The sequence below is a fragment of the Podarcis vaucheri genome, assembly GCF_965113315.1.
Source record: "Podarcis vaucheri genome assembly, chromosome: 4".
Lineage (NCBI taxonomy): Eukaryota > Metazoa > Chordata > Lepidosauria > Squamata > Lacertidae > Podarcis > Podarcis vaucheri.
In genome coordinates this window covers 16,669,708-16,690,303 of record NC_138762.1, presented here as the reverse complement: position 1 = coordinate 16,690,303, position 20,596 = coordinate 16,669,708, and the positions used below count along the sequence as shown (strand labels likewise).

Sequence of the window (20,596 nt, the reverse complement as noted above, 5' to 3'; positions counted from 1 at the left end):
CATGAACTGGGTCAGCGCAAGAGATTTTGCCGACTGAGGCAAAAGGCAACATGGAACCTGCCGCTACCACTCAAAGTTGACTCAACTGGCAGTAGAAACATTGACACTGGTGACAGAACGGCATCTTCCACTGCAGGGTAGCTGAGGGAGGTGCAAAGCAGGTCATGTGTCCCACAACACCTCACCACCACTCCCAGCACTCCAGCATCCACCACCTGAGATGGCCACGTCCTTCTGCCTAATGATAGGGCTGGCCCTGATTGGGGGAAAGGGCCATAGCTTAGTAGCAAAGCTAGAGAGACCCAATGGTTTGCCTTGATATAAGTCCACTTCCTATGTTCTTCTATTTCTCCTTAGTCTCAAGTTTTCCCCTTGTTGAACTCTGCAGGGAGAGCAAGGACAAAAACAGAATGAGTTGGCTCTGCCCGTCCTTGGCTTTGGCGCCACCTACTGTTGGCCTCCATACCTTCTGCCTTGCCAGTTCTGATGGGCACCAGGTACCACTGGGATATGCCATTTGTGTAGGCAATATGCTACGTGAAAGACACAGAAGATCTTCCAGGAAATGGCAGCAACTCTCATATTTCATAGGCTGTTTCATAGGGTTCAGAACGGCAGCTGGATGGTAGAAGTGTTCAGACTGACCTTCTGGAGTAGGTGCCGGAAAATCCAGGCCCAGTGTTATAGGACACATTGAGATTTCCCTTCCAACTCTCATCTGGAGGTGGAGGGCCTCCCATGGACCTGTAGCAGGGAAACCAAGACAGACAAGGTCATTAAATTAGCAGCCATCATCTCCTTAATTCCCAAATGTCAAGGATGAAGGGGGCCCAAAATTTAGTGGCTTTAGGGCTTGTCATCAAATTAATATGTGATATGCTTTCTGTTTTAGGGTCAAGGCTTCTGGATATGCATGCAGAATTGTGAATTGCTGTATTCCAGGTAGCAGTCCTACTATGTCAAAATGATTGTGTTTCAGAGGAAACATCCAGTTTAACTTATTTTCTTTACTTATAATGTTTTCAATCCAATCCTTCCTCCACGGAGCTCAGGAGAGCATATAAAGCATGCCCACCTCACAATTTTGTCCTCACAGATACACTGAAATTTAGTTAGGCTAAAAATAAACTAGGCTGACCCATCCAATGACCTTCATGGCTAAATGGAGATTTGAGCCTAAATCTTAGTTTAAGCAGTGTGAGATTAGGAGCCAAGCTCATATTTCCAAGGTAAATACGGTGTCATGCCAGTTCTTTTTCCATATCAATAAAAACAGGGGGTAAAACAACGATATTTTAATATTGCTAGAATAACAATATGAGCTCAGCCTGCTTTCTGCAAACACCAGAGACGACTGAAATCCACATACCGTAATAAAATTTCAGCATCGTGGTAGCCAATGGGATGAACTGGGATTCTGGGAATCCCTACTCCGTCGTCAACTCCATATCTGAAGGTATATTCTGAGGAACCAAGAGGATAACCACTGTGTAAGCTTTGTGCAAGCAAATCTGGTTGAATGCTGAACAGACAGGAAACCTTGAAACTCACCCCATGAAGCAAATAGTTAAACTTACTTCCCAAGTGTAAGACTGTGTTGGGTACATCACTAACCTTTGGCTGGATACCCCGGGGTAAGGGGATCTCCTGCACCATTGAGGTTTAAGACATTCCCGCGCTGCACTCCTCCTCCAGGGAGATTCCACCCATGCGGATAGGGCTCGATTCCAGGGGCGCAGTAATCCGCAGAGTCTGAGTAAAGGATAATCCCTTTAGCTCCAGCTAACATGGCATTTTTAACCTACAGAGCAGCCAAACATTAAGAAGTGGTTTTCAAAAGGTGCGTCGCCGTAGCCCAAGAAATCAGTGGCATTTGTTCCTTGTCTTGTTGCCACTGGAATAAGTCTGGCCTTTGGCTTGGAATCAACTTGATCCCCCTCCCCCCTATCCTTTTTCCTTTCTCCTTCTGTGATGGAACTCCTATTTGGGGACTTCCTTGGCTTTTTTTCTGGCCCACGTAAGACCAGTCTGGATAGTTGGCCTTGGTGAAGATTTGACGTTTTCACCCCCCCAAAGTTTTTTATTTGAGTTTCTGCGCGGGTGGCGCTGTGGGTTAAACCACAGAGCCTAGGACTTGCCGATCAGAAGGTCGGCGGTTCGAATCCCCATGACGGGGTGAGCTCCCATTTCTTGGTCCCTACTCCTGCCAACCTAGCAGTTCAAAAGCACGTCAAAGTGCAAGTAGATAAATAGGTACCACTCCAGCGGTTTTGTGCGCTGCTCTGGTTCGCCAGAAGCGGCTCAGTCATGCTGGCCACATGACCCGGAAGCTGTACGCCGGCTCCCTCGGCCAATAAAGTGAGATGAGCGCCGCAACCCCAGAGTCATCTGCAACTGGACCTAATGGTCAGGGGTCCCTTTACCTTTACTGAAATGAGGCTGCATTTTAATGTTGTATTTTAATCTTGTTTTTAAGTTGTATTTTATCAATTGTTTTATACCTGGTGTTGGCTTCCCTGAGCCAGGCCTTGGCTGGGGAGGGCAGGGTATTATTAATAATAATAATAATAATAATAATAATAATAATAATAATAATAATAATAATGTGACTGGAGAACCTGTGGCCATTTTAGATGTGCTTGAACCCCCAGCTACTATCGAGGTGGAGGCACCTCCTGCTGCAGTGGGACCTGCAGGAGGAGAAGTTCAAAGTGGTCTACTGTGAGGTGGCGCTGGAGCAGCAGGGAGGAGGAGGAGGCAGAGAAGAGCTGCCACCCTGTGGGAATTGGGGGAGCCCCTCTGGCTGCACCCTGTGGCTCCTCTCCAGTGGGGGCCAAGTTTTTGCTTCCCCTGACACCCCCTCGCCTCTGAAGAAGAAGAAGAGGAGCTTGCATTTGATATCCCGCTTTATCACTACCCAAAGGAGTCTCAAAGCAGCTAACATTCTCCTTTCCCTTCCTCCCCCACAACAAACACTCTGTGAGGTGAGTGGGGCTGAGAGACTTCAAAGAAGTGTGACTGGCCCAAGGTCACCCAGCAGCTGCATGTGGAGGAGTGGGGAAGCAAACCCAGTTCACCAGGTTACGAGTCCACCGTTCTTAACCACTACACCACACTGGCTCTCTGGGGAACAGAAGGATCTGCCCGGCTAGGGATCTGGGGTTAGCTAGGCAGCACAACTCAGTTTCATTCCAAGTCCAATTCCTAGAAGGGACAGTGAGAGTGTTGCTGGTATGGTAATATTAATAGGTGGAAATAGTCTATCCTGAAACTAGGGACTCAGCTACATTAGCCAAGAAACAACGTTCGGGATGCGTTACAAACATGCAACATCTGGTGGAACCAGAGAGCAAAATAATAATAAACATTAAGCAATTTCCATATCGTTTTTTTCTTTTGTTATAACAATTTAATTTCTGACTTATTTATAACGTTTCCCCCCTGTGTGTAGATCCACCCTATGTTTAAATAAGCTGAATAAGCTTTTGAAGTTCTCTGTAAAGAGCATTTGCCTGAAGCTAAGGATTCTGCCTCACATGAATAAACCATAAAGCTTGAAACCCTCACTGAGTGTAAATAAATAAAAAATATATGGTTTTGTTTCAGACGTGACCCTCTGGGTGGGATATAAGTGGACACAAGGCATTCTTCACATGAACAAAATACCCGGCTGCTCTTTAATAAAGGAACCTTACAACAAACAGTTAAAACAGACATCTCCATTACAGCTAAGAGGGAGAGCTGACTCTTTTAAACACCCAGAACACTGGCTACCCATCTGCCACCTTTAATGGGAGAGCCTGTCATACAACCATATGATGAAATGGAACACACCACTGCAGACTATAGGGGAACATAACATGTTCAAACACTCCCTGGCATTAACAACGAAACAAAGCTTTTCAGGTAAAAACAAATCGCAGTAATATTAGGAATATTGCTTCTGGCATAATTTGCTTTATGCTATGCAGGTTTCTACTTGTGGGGAGGTGTTTTTACAGCAGGCAGAACTAAAAAATGGGATCTCTACCTGCAAACTGAAGTGGTATGATCCACCCTAACCCCCCCTCACCTGGGGAGTTTGCTCCCTCATTCCCACCTGATGTATTTCAACACAGAAACCTGAAAAGCAGCCTCTGAAAAGATTTATTATTGGGGAAGGAAATGGGGAGGAAGAAGGAAAGAGAATGCAGCAGCAGCAGAGATATTATCAACTTACTTTGTTTCCTCGGAATATTTTCCCATATCGGGCAATGACAATCTTTCCTGTACAGTTGATTCCCATCTCACGCTCTAGTTTGAAAAAGTCTTCGGTGCGGCCGTAATTCACATACACCAGATCTGCCTTTTTGTGGGGTGGGGGGAAAAATATTACATTTTTTTTTGTTGTTTTTTTAAAGTAATATTTATTGACGTTTCATAAACAATCAAAGGCTTCAAAATTTAAACATAGAATACAAAAGCCAAGAAAAACTACGAAAATAAAATAAAAAATACAAAACAAAACACATAAGAAATACACAATAAAAAACAGTTAACAAAATAGAATAAAAAAGAATAAAAAACGCCATTAAGCAAAACAGAAAAAAGATTAGTATTTTCGTATCTTATATTTCATTCACTAGTTTCTTGACCTCCTCACACCTCCCTTTTTGTATTCCAATTCAGATATTTAGTTCAGCAAATCCTTACCCTCTATCATTTAGCCTTACTCAGCATCTTAACTTGCAAAAATATTACATTTGATGTCACTGTCCATGGTTACATTGGGAATCTCTTATACAGTGGAACATCGGTTCTCGAACGTCTCTGTTGACAAACGTTTCGGAACCCGAACGCCCAAAACCCGGAAGGAAATGCTTCCGTTTTTGAACGTGCCTCAGAAGTCGAATGGCTCCCGCTGCATGTTTTTCGATTTTCTCAGCCCTTTGTGCCTCAGTTTTTGAATGTTTCGAAAGTCAAACAGTCTTCTGGAATGGATTACGTTTGAAAACCGAGGTTCCACTGTACAGTGGTACCTCGGGTTAAGTACTTAATTCGTTCTGGAGGTCCGTTCTTAACCTGAAATTGTTCTTAACCTGAAGCACCATTTTAGCTAATGGGGCCTCCTGCTGCTGCCACGCCGCCGGGGCACGATTTCTGTTCTTATTCTGAAGCAAAGTTCTTAACCCAAGGTACTATTTCTGGGTTAGCGGAGTCTGTAACCTGAAGCGTATGTAACCTGAAGCATATGTAACCCAAGGTACCACTGTACTTGTGGTACACTTTAAAACACCTATATCAAAACGCATGAACTTGGGGAGCCTTGCAATGGTCAACTCGCATCTAGACTACTGTGATACATTATATAGGGGGCTGCCCTTGGGGATGGGCCAGAAAATGAATAAGTAAGAATGCTGTATTGTGCTCTTAGCGCCTGGTAAAATATTCCTTGTTCAGGATTCCAGCCATGCCTTCTTCCAGGACACTCCGTTGTGTCCCACAACCAATTTTCCTTTTTTCTTTACCATTTGAAACTCAAGAAAAAATGGTTTTTTTGCCTGCTTTGGTGGGGGGAGGGGTTCCCTTCTTCCACAGTAAGTTTGAACATATTGATATCTCCCTCTTGTTTCTCAATTTTGACTCCACAGCTGTTGACACTGACTACTTGAGTTCAATATTATAGAGCATGGGTAGGCAAACTAAGGCCCGGGGGCCGGATTCGGCCCAATCGCCTTCTAAATCTGGCTGCGGATGGTCCGGGAATCAGCATCTTTCATTTGTTCGTCTCATGTCCAGAATGGAAATCATATCAGCGAATAAGTTTGGTATTTACTGCTGTTGCTTTCGTTCCACAAACAATACATAACTGATTGATGTTTTGTTTTATTGGCTATTGTATAAATGTGGAATATATGTAACAGAAATCTTTTAAGAAAAAATTACCCTACAAAAATAAATAAATCAAATTGCAGCCTGCAGTTAAACCCTTAAAACCTTGAAGTTAGGTTACAGTTGAAGTTAACACCTGCTTTCTGCCACACTATTAGCTGTAGCAATTTGAACCTTATCACAATGAAGTCACAGAATGCCTGGATGGGTTTGTTTTAGGAAGCTGAAGCAAGGAGGCTGAGATAAGTGTTATTTTCAAGGTCCTGTCGATATGGAGGAAAGGAGAAAGAAGATAGAAGAACAGCACATTTGGGGTGCTCAATGACTCTAAAACCAGTGATGCGCAAGCTGGAAAGACTGTAAGTCCACACATGTCAGGAAAACGTATGGGAGATGTAGAGAGATGTGCAAGGGGCAACAATACCCTAACTCACTCTCTTGTCAGCTCTGCACCCCATAATAAGAGTGTCCAGACCCAGGCACCAAGACTAAATGTTTATGAAACTTGTGGTTTACGATCTGCAGGATTGAGGTAAGAAAAGTACCATCATTGGTGAGGGCCCCTGAGGTTTTGTAGTCCAAAGAAGTCTATGGACTTACTAGGGCTTGGCGTGCCTGCTCATATCGCTCGCCAACCCCAAACCCTCCCTTTACACTTCGCCCATGCTCAGAGGCACAACGTGGAGATACTCAATATCAATACCATTATTGTCTTCTTGCCTAGCTTGCGAACTTTTCACTCTCCTTCCCACACGGACTTCCGAGGGCTGGATTTGTGTTTTCCCACTCCTTACCGTTGGCATGCCTTGCGCCGAAAAAGCGTTATATGGCGGCAGCACCTCTGAGATGTTTTCATATCCTGAAGGAGGAAGCTCAAAGAGTGACGTGTTGAAAATCTGTTCGCAAGAAGAGACACTATTAGAAAGCTGGAGTAGCATGTCACATACATTCAGAAAAAGTTTGTACTCATTAAGAATTGGAATTTGATATTTTGAATGCCAAATAGCCTCTATTGTTGTTGTTGTTTCTGGAAAGAGCTGGGCTACCAGCTAGGTGCCCATGGTTTGAGGACCTGGCTGGTGTCCACAAACTCTCCAAGTCCTCCAACGACCTTGCTCACTGGTCAAGGTGGAGAGCATGACTACCCCTCTTGAAAAACACACAGAATGAAAGGAGGGAATTGGGAGAGTACTGCCTTTCCCAACTCCTCTCCTAACTCTGTGTTTTTCTCATGGCTCAGGGCGGTACCTGAGCAGCTAAAACAGGGGTCGCCAAACATTTTGGCCCATGATGTGTGGCATAATTTGTTGGTCACACTGTTTAAAAAAATATTGAAGACTTGACGACCTGTGCCTTGGGTTAATAGGCAACATCCAGCAATGGGCTTCAGCTAATGCAGGGAATTTTGGTTGTCCAACAGAATTACTCTTCCCTTTCCTGTTACGCCCCCCCCCAAACAAAAATCTGTTCAGGGAGAGGAGAGGGAAGGAAAGTTTGTTGGTTTATACACCACCTTTTTCACTCGCTAGTTCAAGGTGGTGGGTATGGTTCTCTCTCTCCTCATTGAATCCACCCAACAACCCTCTGAGGTAGTATAAATGGCCCCGGTCCAGTATATCTGAAGGAGCGTCTCCATCCCCATCGTTCTGCCTGGATGCTGAGGTCCAGCACCGAAGGCCTTCTGGCAGTTCCCTCGCTGCAAGAAGCAAAGCTACAGGGAACCAGGCAGAGGGCCTTCTTGGTAGTGGCACCCACCCTGTGGAACGCCCTCCCACCAGATCTCAAAGAGAAGAACAACTACCTGACTTTTAGAAGATATCTGAAGGCAGCCCTGTTTAGGTAAGCTTTTAATGTTTGATGCATTAATGTATTTTAATATTTTGTTGGAAGCCACCAGAGTGGCTGGGGAAGCCCAGCCAGATGGGCGGGGTATAAATATTATTATTATTATTATTATTATTATTATTATTATTATTATTATTATTGGGGTAGGTTATAGTAAGAGGCTGTGCCGGACCTAAGGTCACTCAGGGAGCTCCCTGACTAAGCGGGGACTTGATCCCTGGTCTCCCGGGTCCTAGTCTGACACTAACTATTACACTGGTCCAGTTCTTCACAGCACTGGTTCCAGTGTTGTGCCTTGACCTTGCAGAAGCATTCCAATGTTTTTCTGGCTCTGGCAAACACACTAGATCTGTGATTTTTCACAGGTTCTGTTTATCGACTTCCCATAAGACTGGCCACTCAGTGGCGTAGCGTGGGTTGTCAGCACCCGGGGCAAGGCAAGTAATTTGCGCCCCCTAACCCGTGGATTTGCGCACCCTAACCCTAACCCCCAGATGTTGTGCCCGGTGCGGCCGGCCCCCCCTGCACCCCCCACGCTACGCCACTGTGGCCACTGTGAGAACAGAGTGCTGGACAAGATGGGCCTTGGGCCTGATCCTGCACTGCTCTTCTTACTTTGCAGTGCCCTACAAAGGTTTGATTTGATAGTGGGGTGTTTGTTTGTTTTTTGGAGAGGACATCATATGAAATCATGCAAACTAATGCGAATCCATCTTCATTCTACCGGATCCATTTTTTACCCAGTAAAGACACTCTCTGTGTTTGCACACACATGTGTGTGGTTCCTCTCTTTCTGTGTGTCTGCCAGGGCATAGGAGAGAAGCAACCTGAAGAGGCGGTACTCTTGGCACCCTTTCAAAAATCCAAATGTACCCGTGTAAACCCCTCCCCCAAGAAAGATTGGCAGCGCCTGGAATACAAAAGCCACCCGCTTTCAAATTTGATTCCGAGATCTGACACAGTTTAGCCCTCCTGAATGCGATTCTTTCTTTTCTTTCAGCTCGCATGCAGCAGAGGGAACATTCTGCCCTCTTTACCTCGTTTCCATGATCATCAGTAATGGCAACATAGTTGGGGGCGCTTTGATTTGGGTAGGAAAGTAGGACATCGTAATGAACCAGCTCGGCTGTATCTAAGCCAAATTCCTTCCACTGGGCTTGTATCCGTCTTGCCAGGTGAAGATTTTGTTCTGTTCCTGCCACATGAGGGAGCTTCGTGAAAGAGCTGAAATGAACCACAGAGGTTGGTTTTTTTTAAAAAGAGAGAGGATAAGCACTGGGATCTCCGGTTCCCCAAAGGGCAAAGCAGGCAAACCTTTTCCAAAATGGTTTAGAATAGCCAAGGTAGGTGATTCCAAAATAATTCTATTCCATATCATCTTTGCCCCTCCCACAAAGGATGCATCTTTGTGTTAAAAAATGGGTGTGGGGGTTTAAGACAGTCCAGGGCAGTTTTATTCTCCCCAGCTCTTGTGAGACTACAACTCCCATCATTCCTGACCACTGGTCCTGCTAGCTAGGGATGATGGGAACTGTAGTCCAACAACAGCTGGGGAGGGACTGGTCCAGGGGCTTGAATGTGGCCCTCTGAATGTGGCCCTCAAAACTCTTCTCAGGGGCCACTGCTTTCACTGGTCCTTACTTTCGGCCTTGGGTTTATTTGCCTGGCTGAGCTCTGGCCTGAACTCTGCTGGGATAGCTCAGTCAGTAGAGTACAAGACTCTAGATCTCAGGGTTGTGGGATCAAGCCCCACACTGGGCAAAAGATTCCTGCCTTGCAGGGGGTTGGACTAGATGACCCTAATGGCCCCTTCCAAACTCTTCTATGATGTCTCTTGTTTTCCTGGATGAAAGATGTTTGAGCGTGACTAGCCTGCTGTGTAAAGGCACTATTTGCATGCATTGCTCTGCCCAGTTTGCCTCTGACCCTTTCTGCCCTGTGTATCTGCCCCTCAGAAGGTTCCCCAGATAGTAATACAGTCCTTGGTCTGAAAGCAGTTGCCTACCCCTTATTTAAGAAAATTCATCAGTCCATCTAGTGAACTATTGTACTACTCTGAACCTAAGATTCTGCTGCATCAGACCAGAAGCCTATCTAGTCCAGCCAAACCATCTGTGAAGTATCTCCCTCCCTGCATGATTCTTCATTCTACAGCTTGCCTGGGCCGCCTGCTTCTGGCCATGAAAACTGCAGCGTGACGACAGCCTTACTTTTCTTTATATATAGTAAGATAATGCTTACAGTTCCACAAGTCTGTGCTGCCGTGTCCAAAAGCAAACAAATTAAGTAGTCATCATTTGGCAAGGGGCAAGAATGATTAACTGCTGCCTTAAGCAGAGCAGATATGTGGCAAACTGGAAAAATTCCAACGGAAATGCATCCTTTTCAGGGTATTTTCCAAGAGTGGATTCTCAAGTGGGTTAAAGTTTAAATGAGTGCTATGTCTATATGTGAAATTGCAGGGTTGTGGTCAGTAGGGTATGCGGAATATGTGTGGGGGTGGTGAGGGATAAAAGAAAACCAGGTGGTTAGATAGGATGGAGGCACATGACTGCCTCCTCTCCAAAGGCAGACATTGTGGTTCAATGATTAATCAACGTCTGCAGCAAATTACAGTCCAAGCAACTCTGATGGTTAGTCAGCTGAGTCTGTTCTTCATGTGATGCTCTGCATCTGAGAAGGTTTCCAATCTGTACCTCCTTTATCTCTCCCCAGATGTTCAAGGTTTGAGCAGCAAGAGCAGGGGGGAAGAATGCTAAGCACCACCCCTGTCACCCTCTAGGACAGAGGTGGGGGAACCCTCAGGCCTAGGGGTCAAATGTGGCCCTCCAAGCTTCTCTCTCTGAGCCTTGGAAATCCCCTTTGCCCACCCACCCCCTGCCTTGTACCAGGAGCATTTCTGCCTGACCTCTGATAGCACCTTTTGCTCATCTGAATGCAACATTAACAACAACAACAACAACAACAACAACAACAACAACAATAATATATTTATACCCCGCCCTCCCCAGTCAGAGCCAGGCTCAGGGCGTCTAACACCAATAAAATCACAGTAATAATAGGGGGGAAAGAGGGGGGGCAAATTAAAATACAGGTTAAAATGCAGTTTAAAATGCAGCCTCATTTTAAAGTAGCTGATCAATCAAGACCATAAGGGTCAGACTGAGTCCAAACCAAAGGCCAGGCAGAACAGCTGTCTTGCAGGCCCTGCGGAAAGATGTCAAGTCCCGCAGGGCCCTAGTCTCTTGTGACATAGAGAAGGGTGTGTGAGTATGTGCAGAAGCTAGCCTCCTGCACAAAAGTAAAATTCACATTTATTGCTCTCCCCACTTTTGCTTGGGACCCCACCCACCACTGGCATGTGGATCCTTGGAAGGAAGGAAATATGGCCCTCAGCCACACACTCTAATTTCTGTTGTAGACTGCCTCTTTCTGTGATGTTATGCATGATGCTTTTGGGGTGTTTTTTGGCTAAGGGGCCGGGCGATTTCTAAAGTCTTTAAAAGTTCTTGCACACCTTTGTTCTGGGTCCTCACCTCCTTGCAATGGGGGTGGGGTGGGGAGGGAACTCTGTTGCAACAGAAAAATAAAGATCTGACTTGCTTTCACTGGATTTTGCCTCCATCCATTCTTCTCTGACTGATAATGGATTTAGAGGGCACAGGGTCCCTCGATGGGGAGTTGGGCTGCATATGCCAACCCCATTTTTTTCCTATAACAGACTGAAGCAGGGGCCTGATCCTGTTTTGGCTTCCACTGCCTTTCACTTGGCAGTCTGTTCACGTCATTCTGGAGCTTGCTCTGCATTTTTACAACTTTTAAAACAGTCACCAAAGAAAGCACCAAAACTCACCGCAGAAATTCCCGGATGTTTTCCGCCTTCAGTTCTGCAAAAAGCTGCCTTCTTGCATTTCGAAAGACGTGTGTTGCGCCAGCTGGCTTGTTCGACGATTTCACGCACCATCCTGCAATGCCGTCGCAATGACAACCGTCAGTTCTGCCCCCCCCCCCCGTGTCCTTCCAAGCACTACTATTATGGGATTGCACCAGCCAAGAAGATATCAAGGTTCCTTTCACTTGCCCATCATCCAATGTGATGGGATTATTTCCAGGGAAAACCTGTGCTTTAAATGTGCCATGTGGATGTGACCAGAGAAATCAGTAGGCTTCTCATACTGTGGAACAAAACACTATCCTTGGCAAGTTCTGCGTCTGTTAAAGGAGGGGTGATGAATCTCTGCTCCATGGACCATATGTAACCGCAGTGGCCTCCTCTTCTGGCTTCAGGCTGAGAGAGAGAGAGGGAGAGAGACAGCAACTGGCCCAAGGTCATGCAAGGGAGTGGGGCACAGTGGTTAGAGCAGTCTCTCTCTCTCTCTCTCTCTCCCTCCCCTTCCTCTCCTTGTGTCCTCATTCCCCAGTTTCGTGTGTGTGTGTGTTCTCTTTTTCCCAAGGAGCTCAAGGGGGCCTACCCAGATGTCGTCCCCCCCCTTGATTTCACCCTCAAAACAACCCCATGAGGTCATCTAGGCTGAGAGGGAGTTACTGGCCCAAGGTCATGAAATAATAATAATAATAATAATAATAATAATAATAATTTATTTATTTATACTCCGCCCATCTGGCTGAGTTTCCCCAGCCACTCTGGGCAACTCCCAATCGAGTGTTAAAAACAATACAGCATTAAATATTAAAAAACTCCCCTAAACAGGGGGCCTTTTAAAAATAAGATAGCTGCTTATTTCCTTCACATCTGATGGGAGGCAGTGTAATGTAATGGTTGGAGCAGCCTCCCTCTCTCCCTCCCCCTCCTCCCATGTGTCCTCACACCTCAGGTATATACTGTGTAGATATATTTAGGTCTTATTACGGGGTGATTCATAATGAAGGATACAGCTTCCATTATGAATCACCCTGTGTTTTCTCAAAGGAGCTCAAGGTGGCCAACATGGATCTCCCCCCCACCCTCCTCTCAATTTCATCCTCACAACAACCCCGTGAGGAGTGGTGCAGCAGTAAATCTGCTAGCACATTTGCAAAGCTAAGCAGGGTCCAGGATGGTTTCAAACTGGATGGGGAACCATGTGTTGCGATTCCTGCACTGCAGGACATTGGGCTAGGTGGCCCTTGGGTTCTTTTCTAACTCTACAATTCCACAATTTCCCTGGTGTGGCAGTTAGGCTTGGAATTGGCCTCCTATTAGAGCCAATGGAAGACTGTATTCAGTCCAGCGGCTATAGGGGACATCTTTGGGGAAGGCTCGCAGCTGGGGATGGAAGGGTTAACTCCTCCCCATGTACTCTAGGAGCAAATAGACAGCTATAGGAGCCGCTTCAAAAGTTGGCAACACCAGGCTAAACGAAACAAGCTGCCAAGACACAGGAAAGAATCTTGTATATATACTCAGGCAAGTTTGGAGCTAAACCAGTAAGCGGCCCGCATTTCTGTTTTGTTCTGTTTATTAAAAATAAAATTAGAAAGCCCTTGAGCTGAGCAAGAGCTATCTGAGTCACTGCTCCCTTGGGCTGCCTAATAAAGAGATGAGCGGAGCTTTGGCTGGTTCGGTGGCATTGCTCACATGCCTTCCCTCGCTCAGGGATCACAAAGGAGAGTTGTCAGCAAGAGGAGCTGCAGGAGGGAAATGAATCCACTCTAGAGTGAGGGGTGGAAAAGATTTTTCAGTCTGAGGGCCACATTCTCTTTCGGGCAACTTTCTGGGGGCCACATGCCAGGGGTGGGCGGGGCCAGTGACTGGGAGTGGCTGCCGAGACCATATAACACCAGTCCTGAAAGACCTACATTGGCTCCCAGTACATTTCTGAGCACAATTCAAAGTGTTGGTGCTGACCTTGAAAGCCCTAAACGGCCTTGGTCCTGTATACCTGAAGGAGCGTCTCCACCCCCCATAGTTCACTGAGCTCCAGCTCCAAGGGCATTCTGGTAGTTCCCTCCCTGCAAGAAGTGAGGTTACAGGGAACCAGGCAGAGGGCCTTCTCGGTAGTGGCACCTGCCCTGTGGAACGCCCTCCCATCAGATGTCAAGGAAATAAACAACTATCTGACTTTTCCAAGACATCTGAAGGCAGCCCTGTTTAGGGAAGTTTTTAGTGTTTTATTGTGTTTTTAATATTCTGTTGGAAGCTGCCCTGAGTGGTTGGGGAGTAAGTAATAAGTTGTTGTTGTTGTTGTTATTGGTGGGGCAATGAATGTGCATTTTACCACTGTGCAGTTTGAACCCCACCAGCTACCCTTACCTGGTTTAGCCGGCCAGGGAAGCTGTTCCCCAGGTTGTGACTACCCCTCGGGTTACAGATTGCTTCCCCAGGTTGTGACTACCTCGGGTTACAGATGCTTCAGGTTACGGACTCTGCTAACCCAGAAATAGTACCTCGGGTTAACAACTTTGCTTCAGGCTGAGAACAGAAATCATGCAGTGATTGCACGGTGGCAGCTGGAGGCCCCATTAGCTGAAGTGGTACCTTAGGTTAAGAACAGTTTCAGGTTAAGAACGGACCTCCGGAACAAATTAAGTTCTTAACCCGAGGTACCACTGTACTGTCACCACAGGTGAGAGGTGAATGCAGGGTGGGACCCAAAGGTAGACAAACTACCCCAGAAGGAGCATGATGTGTCCCCACCAGAAATATGACCCCTCCCCTAACACCCCATACATTACTTGCACATTACTTCACTGGTTTCAAAACGTGATAAGCCAATGCTGGGGCTGTTTCTTCTGCTGAGTGGAGCCTGGGGTATCTGCCACAAAGTCCTGTTCAGAGAGCACCACTGCTAGGAAGCTGCAAGCCTGCCTTCTTTAGAAAAACCCTCAGCAGCTTAAAGCAAAAACAGAAGTTTTGGATGATCGGGGTGGATTGGGGGGGGGTGAGGAACCAGCACGACACGATGTCTTTGCTAAGGAAATAAAAGCCCCTACTGTCAGCTTATCAAACATAACACAGAGCTTTCCAAATTACTCCTTTTGTGTATTTGTGAGCAGACGGAAGGGGAAAAAACAACAATTACAACAATCTTGCCTTGACAGACTTGCTTCCTTTACCGGGGTTATGTAAGTGTTCAGTCTCAGCAAAAGGCCTGCCTGTCTTAAGAGTTGTGCTGTTTCAAAGCTTCACCTCTATCCTCCCCCATAAAGAGGACCGTAAAATAAAGCAAGCATAAAGATGCATTGAGCCGAAACAGTCTCACTGCAACAGAACACAGGGAGTCATTATCATTTTGGCCAATTCATCTAGGCCAATATTGTCTGCTCTGGCTGGTAGCAGTTCCCCAAGGTTTCAGGTCTTTCTCATTAGTCCTTCTAACAGTGAACTCAGGTGCCGACAGGACTGGAGCCAAAACAGAGTTATCCAGCGTATTCAAGGCATCTCCTGAAGCTTGCGGAAGTACAAAACCTCAAAGGTCACACACAAAATAGGAGACTACTCTGCATGCTCAATATCCACAGAATATTGACTATCAGTTGGAAAAGAAACAAACAGAAAACCAGGATTTGGGAGGATTGGGATAATCTGTTTGGAATGAATGGCTGATCTGAACCCTCAACAGGAGCACTCCTCTTCAGAGGGAAGATGCGCTGCAACACTCTGTTGCAGGTCACACTCATCACCTGTCAACATTTTTTTAAATATAAAAAGCCATGAGGTTTTACAGGAGGCTTGTTTTCTGGCACCCTATAAATACGTTAGAAATGGGAAATTTGAGAATGTGGTGCCAGAAGCATATGGATTACTCTGCTATTACCTAGGTCCTAGATGATAAAATGGGTGTCCTTCCTTTGTAATTGGTTGCGCCGCTTTGGGAGAATAAAAGGCATCTGATTATCCAAGCATCACCTTAGCTTGGATGGGCAATGCAATGGGCATGGAAGGTTTAAGGGATGGGCTTCCCCAATAACATCGCCCGCTGAAGGGTCCAGCAGGTTTGCCAAAAACCCTGTGTCTTGGTGGGAAGAGGTTCTGAATCCAAAGGGTGCCTGTGACAAGGTCAATACATAACAGGAGTACAAAAAGTCCCAGTCCAGTATATCTGAAGGAGCGTCTCCACCCCCATCATTCTACGCGGACACTGAGGTCCAGCTCCGAGGGCCTTCTGGCGGTTCCCTCACTGCGAGAAGCCAGGTTACAGGGAACCAGGCAGAGGGCCTTCTCGGTAGTGGCACCCGCCCTGTGGAACGCCCTCCCATCAGATGTCAAAGAGAAAAATAACTACCAAACTTTTAGAAGATATCTGAAGGCAGCCCTGTTTAGAAGAAGAAGAAGAAGAGGAGTTTGGATTTGATATCCCGCCTTTCACTCCCTTTAAGGAGTCTCAAAGCGGCTAACATTCTCCTTTCCCTTCCTCCCCCACAACAAACACTCTGTGAGGTGAGTGGGGCTGAGAGACTTCCAAGAAGTGTGACTAGCCCAAGGTCACCCAGCAGCTGCATGTGGAGGAGCGGAGACATGAACCCGGTTCCCCAGATTAGGAGACTACTGCTCTTAACCACTACACCACACTGGCTCCCACACTTGCTTTAGGGAAGCTTTTAATGTTTAATAGGTTACTGTATTTTAGTGTTTCATTGGAAGCTGCCCAGAGTGGCTGGGGAAACCCAGACAGATGGGCGGGTATAAATAAATTATTATTATTATTATTATTATTATTATTATTATTATTATTATTATTATTATTGGGGTTCGCTGGGACTTCCAGCAAACGACAGAGTCCGTTTGGAATGCCTGCGCTCAGCCTCGGAGCATGTGCAAAGCGGGAGCAACAAGAGCGCCTCGGAGCATGTGCAAAGCGCTTGTCCCATGCAGTGTGGGTGCACAGGAAGCTGCCTTTAACTAGGTCGGAACTATTTGTCCCACACCCACCGAAGTGTCAGACAGCAGAGATTTCCCTCTTCTGTTGCTACCTGACCACCCCACCGCCACCTCTCCTCTCACTGTGCGCTGCGCCCAGCTCAGGACTGGCAGCAGCAAATCAGGATTTCAGACAGGTTTCTCTCCCGACCCTCCCTGGAGATGCCGGGGATCGAACCCGCGATCTTCTTGCTTTAACCACTGAGCCGTAGCCCTTCCCCCGAAGAGATCCGTGCGCTCAGGGAAGCCCGTCTGGCTGCTTTGACGCGCGCGAAGCCCAGCTCTGATTTCCGCCTCGCCCACCCCACCTCGCGCGCCCTGTTCCAAGTAGGGGGCTGCCCCCTTTTCCCGGAGCCCACAAGCCAGGATCCTCACTCGACTCACCCACCAAGAGCCCCAGCAGGAAGATCGCCAGCAGAGCCACGAAGCCCAGCCAGCTGCAGATAGCCACCTTCCTCCTGGCCATGGCGAGTCCCGGAGCGAAAGGAGGCTTGCTCAGGACGGGACGGGCTTTCGCAACCCTCTTGGGAGAGGATCCGAGCCGTCCCTCCTCCCACTGTGAGATCTTTCTCACGTCGAGAGAAAGGGGGCAGGGGAGAGTTGAGCCGAGGTTGCTGGAGGGGCGCTCCAGGCCAGGAGGGCCCCCCTGTGTGGGCACTGGACGTCTCCTGCCGGCAAGACACAAAGGTTCCCTCCCCCAGAAGTTTGCAAAACTGCCATTAAAAAAGAAAACAAGGAAAGATCAAGATGTTTTTCTCTTTTCCACCCCCCCCCTCTCTGTACTTAATTATACTGCCCTGCGATCTTTGGATAAAGGGCTGTATAGGAATCAGATAAATAATAATTAGAGGGTTGTGGTTTTTCTTAATGATTACTCTCAGACTCGGCACCTGCAAAGCAGGGCTTGTTTCGAGGGAGTTTTGAGTTTGTTTTGTAGCGGCTGGGCCTGGGACATGATAATCAGGGAGAGAGGGCCATCAAGCATGTGCAAAGTGCCTTTCCGTTGCGCTGGTTGAGTGTTGCTTCCTGCAACTCTCCCTCTCTCCCTTTGGAAGGAAACTTTCAACAGGGACAAATCTCAGGTTCTGCACTCAGGCCGGAAGAACCAGCTGCAGAAATACAAGATGGAGGACAGCTGGCCTGCAAGGGGCAACCCACCACGAACTGGAAACAAAGCCTTATGAGGAACAGTTGAGGGAGTTGGGTATGTTTGGCCTGGAAAAGAGGAGACCGGAGGGGAGATAATGATGGCCATCTTCAAATATCTTAAGGCAGGTGTGATGGCCTGGGATTCGGACTCGGATGCTGAACGTGAGGGATCCCAGCCTGCACAGGAGTCCCCGCCTCCAGAACCAGCTGAGCTGGGGCTGGGGCCTGAGCCTGAAGGGTCCTCACCTGTGCTGGATCCTCAGGTGCAGGCATCAGCTGAGTCTGCTCTGGCTCCTGAGGTGATGGAGGACCCATTGCCTGCAGGTGCTCCACTCTCAGCCCCATCAGGGCAAGGTGAGGTTGCCTCTGGGTCCGGTAACCCTCCAGCCTCTCCTGAGCTGCAGAGGCTCAGGGCAGAGAGGCGGAGGGAACTAAGTTCCCACAGGAGGAGTGCTCGCCTCCAGGCCAGTCCCAAGTTGTGGGAGCAACATTGTTGGTTGCTAGTTCCTGCCTGAACCCTGTCCTGCTTTCCTGCCTGAGCTCTTGACCCACCCTGGTTCCCTGCTTGCATGCCTGTTCCTGACTTCACCCGACTCCCTGCCCTGCACCCAGCTTCAGCTACTATGGACTGCCTCCATGTTTCACCTTTGACCATGGACCGGACTTGGACTTCGCCTCTTGGGTAGCCCATGGGACCAGCACAGCAGGCTTCCTCAAACTCAGCCCTCCAGATGTTTTGAGACTACAATTCCCATCATCCTTGACCATTGGTCCTGCTAGCTAGGGATCATGGGAGTTGTAGGCCAAAAACATCTGGAGGGCCGAGTTTGAGGACGCCTGTCTTAAGGGCTGTCACATGGAAGATGGAGAAAGCTTGTTTTCTCCTGCTCCAGAGTCTTTGAGTTACAAGAACTAGGTCTTCCTTTGTCCCTTCTTCCCTTCTTAGGTTCTGCCTCAGGTTCCAAGATGTTTTGGACCAGCCGTGGTCCCAGGTTCTATCCTTGTCAAGGCCAAGTATGTACAAGTTTTAGCTTATGAAGGAGGCCCTGTTCAGTGGTTTAACAGTCAAGTCCTCTTCTTGAGGAACTCTGGGAATTGTAACTTTACGAGGGGAGCAGGGGTCTCCTAACTACTCTCAGCAGCTTTAGCAAACGGCACTTTCTCAGGATTCTTTGGGGTGGGGGGGCAGCCATGGCTGTTTAAAGTGGGATGATACCACTTTAATTGTATAGTACAGGTGGGCCTTGATCTCTGTGTTCTACCATTTCTCTCAGTTTGACCTGTGAGGTCTTTTTATCCAAGCTATGTCCACTCGCCCTACACCTGATGTTGGAAACGATATCAGGTATGAGGCAGGCAAAGACAGGCATTGGACAAGTCACATCTGATGTGGAAAATGAAATCTCTTGAGATATATTACTAGCCTTTAACAGTCGCTGTGACAGGACCAAGAAGCAAGGCCCACTTGTACCGGTTTCCCTGAAATATACTCCGAGTTGAGAGTGGATTTCATGCTCTTTATTCAGCTCATATTGGTCAGGAGGAATGGAAGTTCCCCCAGAATGTCTGCTTTATATACATTATTTACACAATGGGCCCCATATGATTGGCTAATTCCAGGATTCTCCTGTAGGCCAATCAGGTTGCGGATTCACTTCCACCTGGAGCTGGATTGGGTGGCTCCTGTGGACCAATCAGACTGCTGCATTCTGGATCCTATTGTTCTAGGACCAATCAGACTGCTGCATTTTGGATCCTATTCAACTCAGTACATAACATTTCCCCTCCTCTAGGAGCTTTGCAGCGGGGAGTACCAGTACGTGGGGAGAAACATTAAACCCTTCCCCTCCCAACACCATGACTGCAGATAAGAGTTAAAAAGAGAGATTGGGAGAGCCAATTGGATTTCCTGTGCTGTATGTAGTTTGCCTGGAGACAAAAGATTAATCTGTGCAAGAAAGAACAGAAAGAAAAAGTCTTATGAAGTGGCGTTTATTTCTCTCCTAACACCCAAATGCCAAGGAAATACTATCAAGAAAATATGAAGAATACTCTTCCAAAATGTCTAAAACATATGTTCCTCCCACCCCCAGGGGCAAATTGTGTAGGTGTCCCATTTGCTGCTCTTGTTTTAAAAGCTGTCCTCTTTGTAGCCACAGAAAATAAATATCTGCTGCTGCTTCCTTTAGTTACTTTTTGTACTAGCTGAATCAGGTATTTTGGATGCGCAGTTGCAGCTTTAAGTCATGTAGCGGATGCTGCACATGGACTTCTCCACATGTCCTTTCCATTAAGCATCCCCATTGAATAGGGGTGGCTATGTCCAAACTTGCTTTCAATCCCGCTACAGAGCCACTGCCAGTCAGCTAATGGCCCGACTCAAAATAAGGCAGCTGAGACTTTGCTTGATGCTCCTTGGCTGTGATTCTGCAACAGTTCTTGTTTCCTTCAAGATACGAGCTGTATCAGTTGCTTTTAGCTATCCTCTGGATCTCTCAAAACCTAGCTGTCCTCGAGGTTTGTCATTATGCCCTTTGAGGGCATCTTGTGACGCTCTCGTCAAAACACGGACAAATCTGAGGTGCCCCTGCTTCAACAAATCTCACCAAAGATATGTCTAACCAGATGGGATGCCACCTCCACAAACCATAGCTGTGAAAGCAACATGTATTATTAGCAGTGTTATGTAAGCGTTTAGGTGGTGATGTTAGGAAAGCTTCACTCCACGGAAAGCAGAAGATAAATGTTATATCAGAGTTGGGGCTCAGGATCCATACTTCAAGGGTGAGGGATGAGAAGATGACATGATAGCGGAAATTCTGTCCTTGTTCATCCCTTTGACCATTTCTGCAGCTGGTGTGGTGTAATGGT

The 20,596-nt window shown here is 47.1% G+C and overlaps 1 protein-coding gene across 1 annotated transcript in view; it reads right to left on the bottom strand.

The window, feature by feature from the left end:
* Positions 1–17,142, bottom strand: part of LOC309531603 (N-acetylated-alpha-linked acidic dipeptidase 2-like) — a 36,489-nt gene extending 19,347 nt beyond the window's left edge. The window contains exons 1-8 of the mRNA XM_082221192.1: positions 16,961–17,142; positions 11,570–11,681; positions 8,754–8,940; positions 6,666–6,767; positions 4,220–4,345; positions 1,615–1,801; positions 1,370–1,463; positions 642–744 (exon numbers count right to left, since the gene is read on the bottom strand). Of these exons, the coding sequence (XP_082077318.1) occupies positions 642–744; positions 1,370–1,463; positions 1,615–1,801; positions 4,220–4,345; positions 6,666–6,767; positions 8,754–8,940; positions 11,570–11,681; positions 16,961–17,042 (993 nt within the window). The 5' untranslated portion in view covers positions 17,043–17,142. The remainder of the gene's footprint in view (positions 1–641; positions 745–1,369; positions 1,464–1,614; positions 1,802–4,219; positions 4,346–6,665; positions 6,768–8,753; positions 8,941–11,569; positions 11,682–16,960) is intronic.
* Between the last annotated feature and the right edge of the window lie 3,454 nt (positions 17,143–20,596).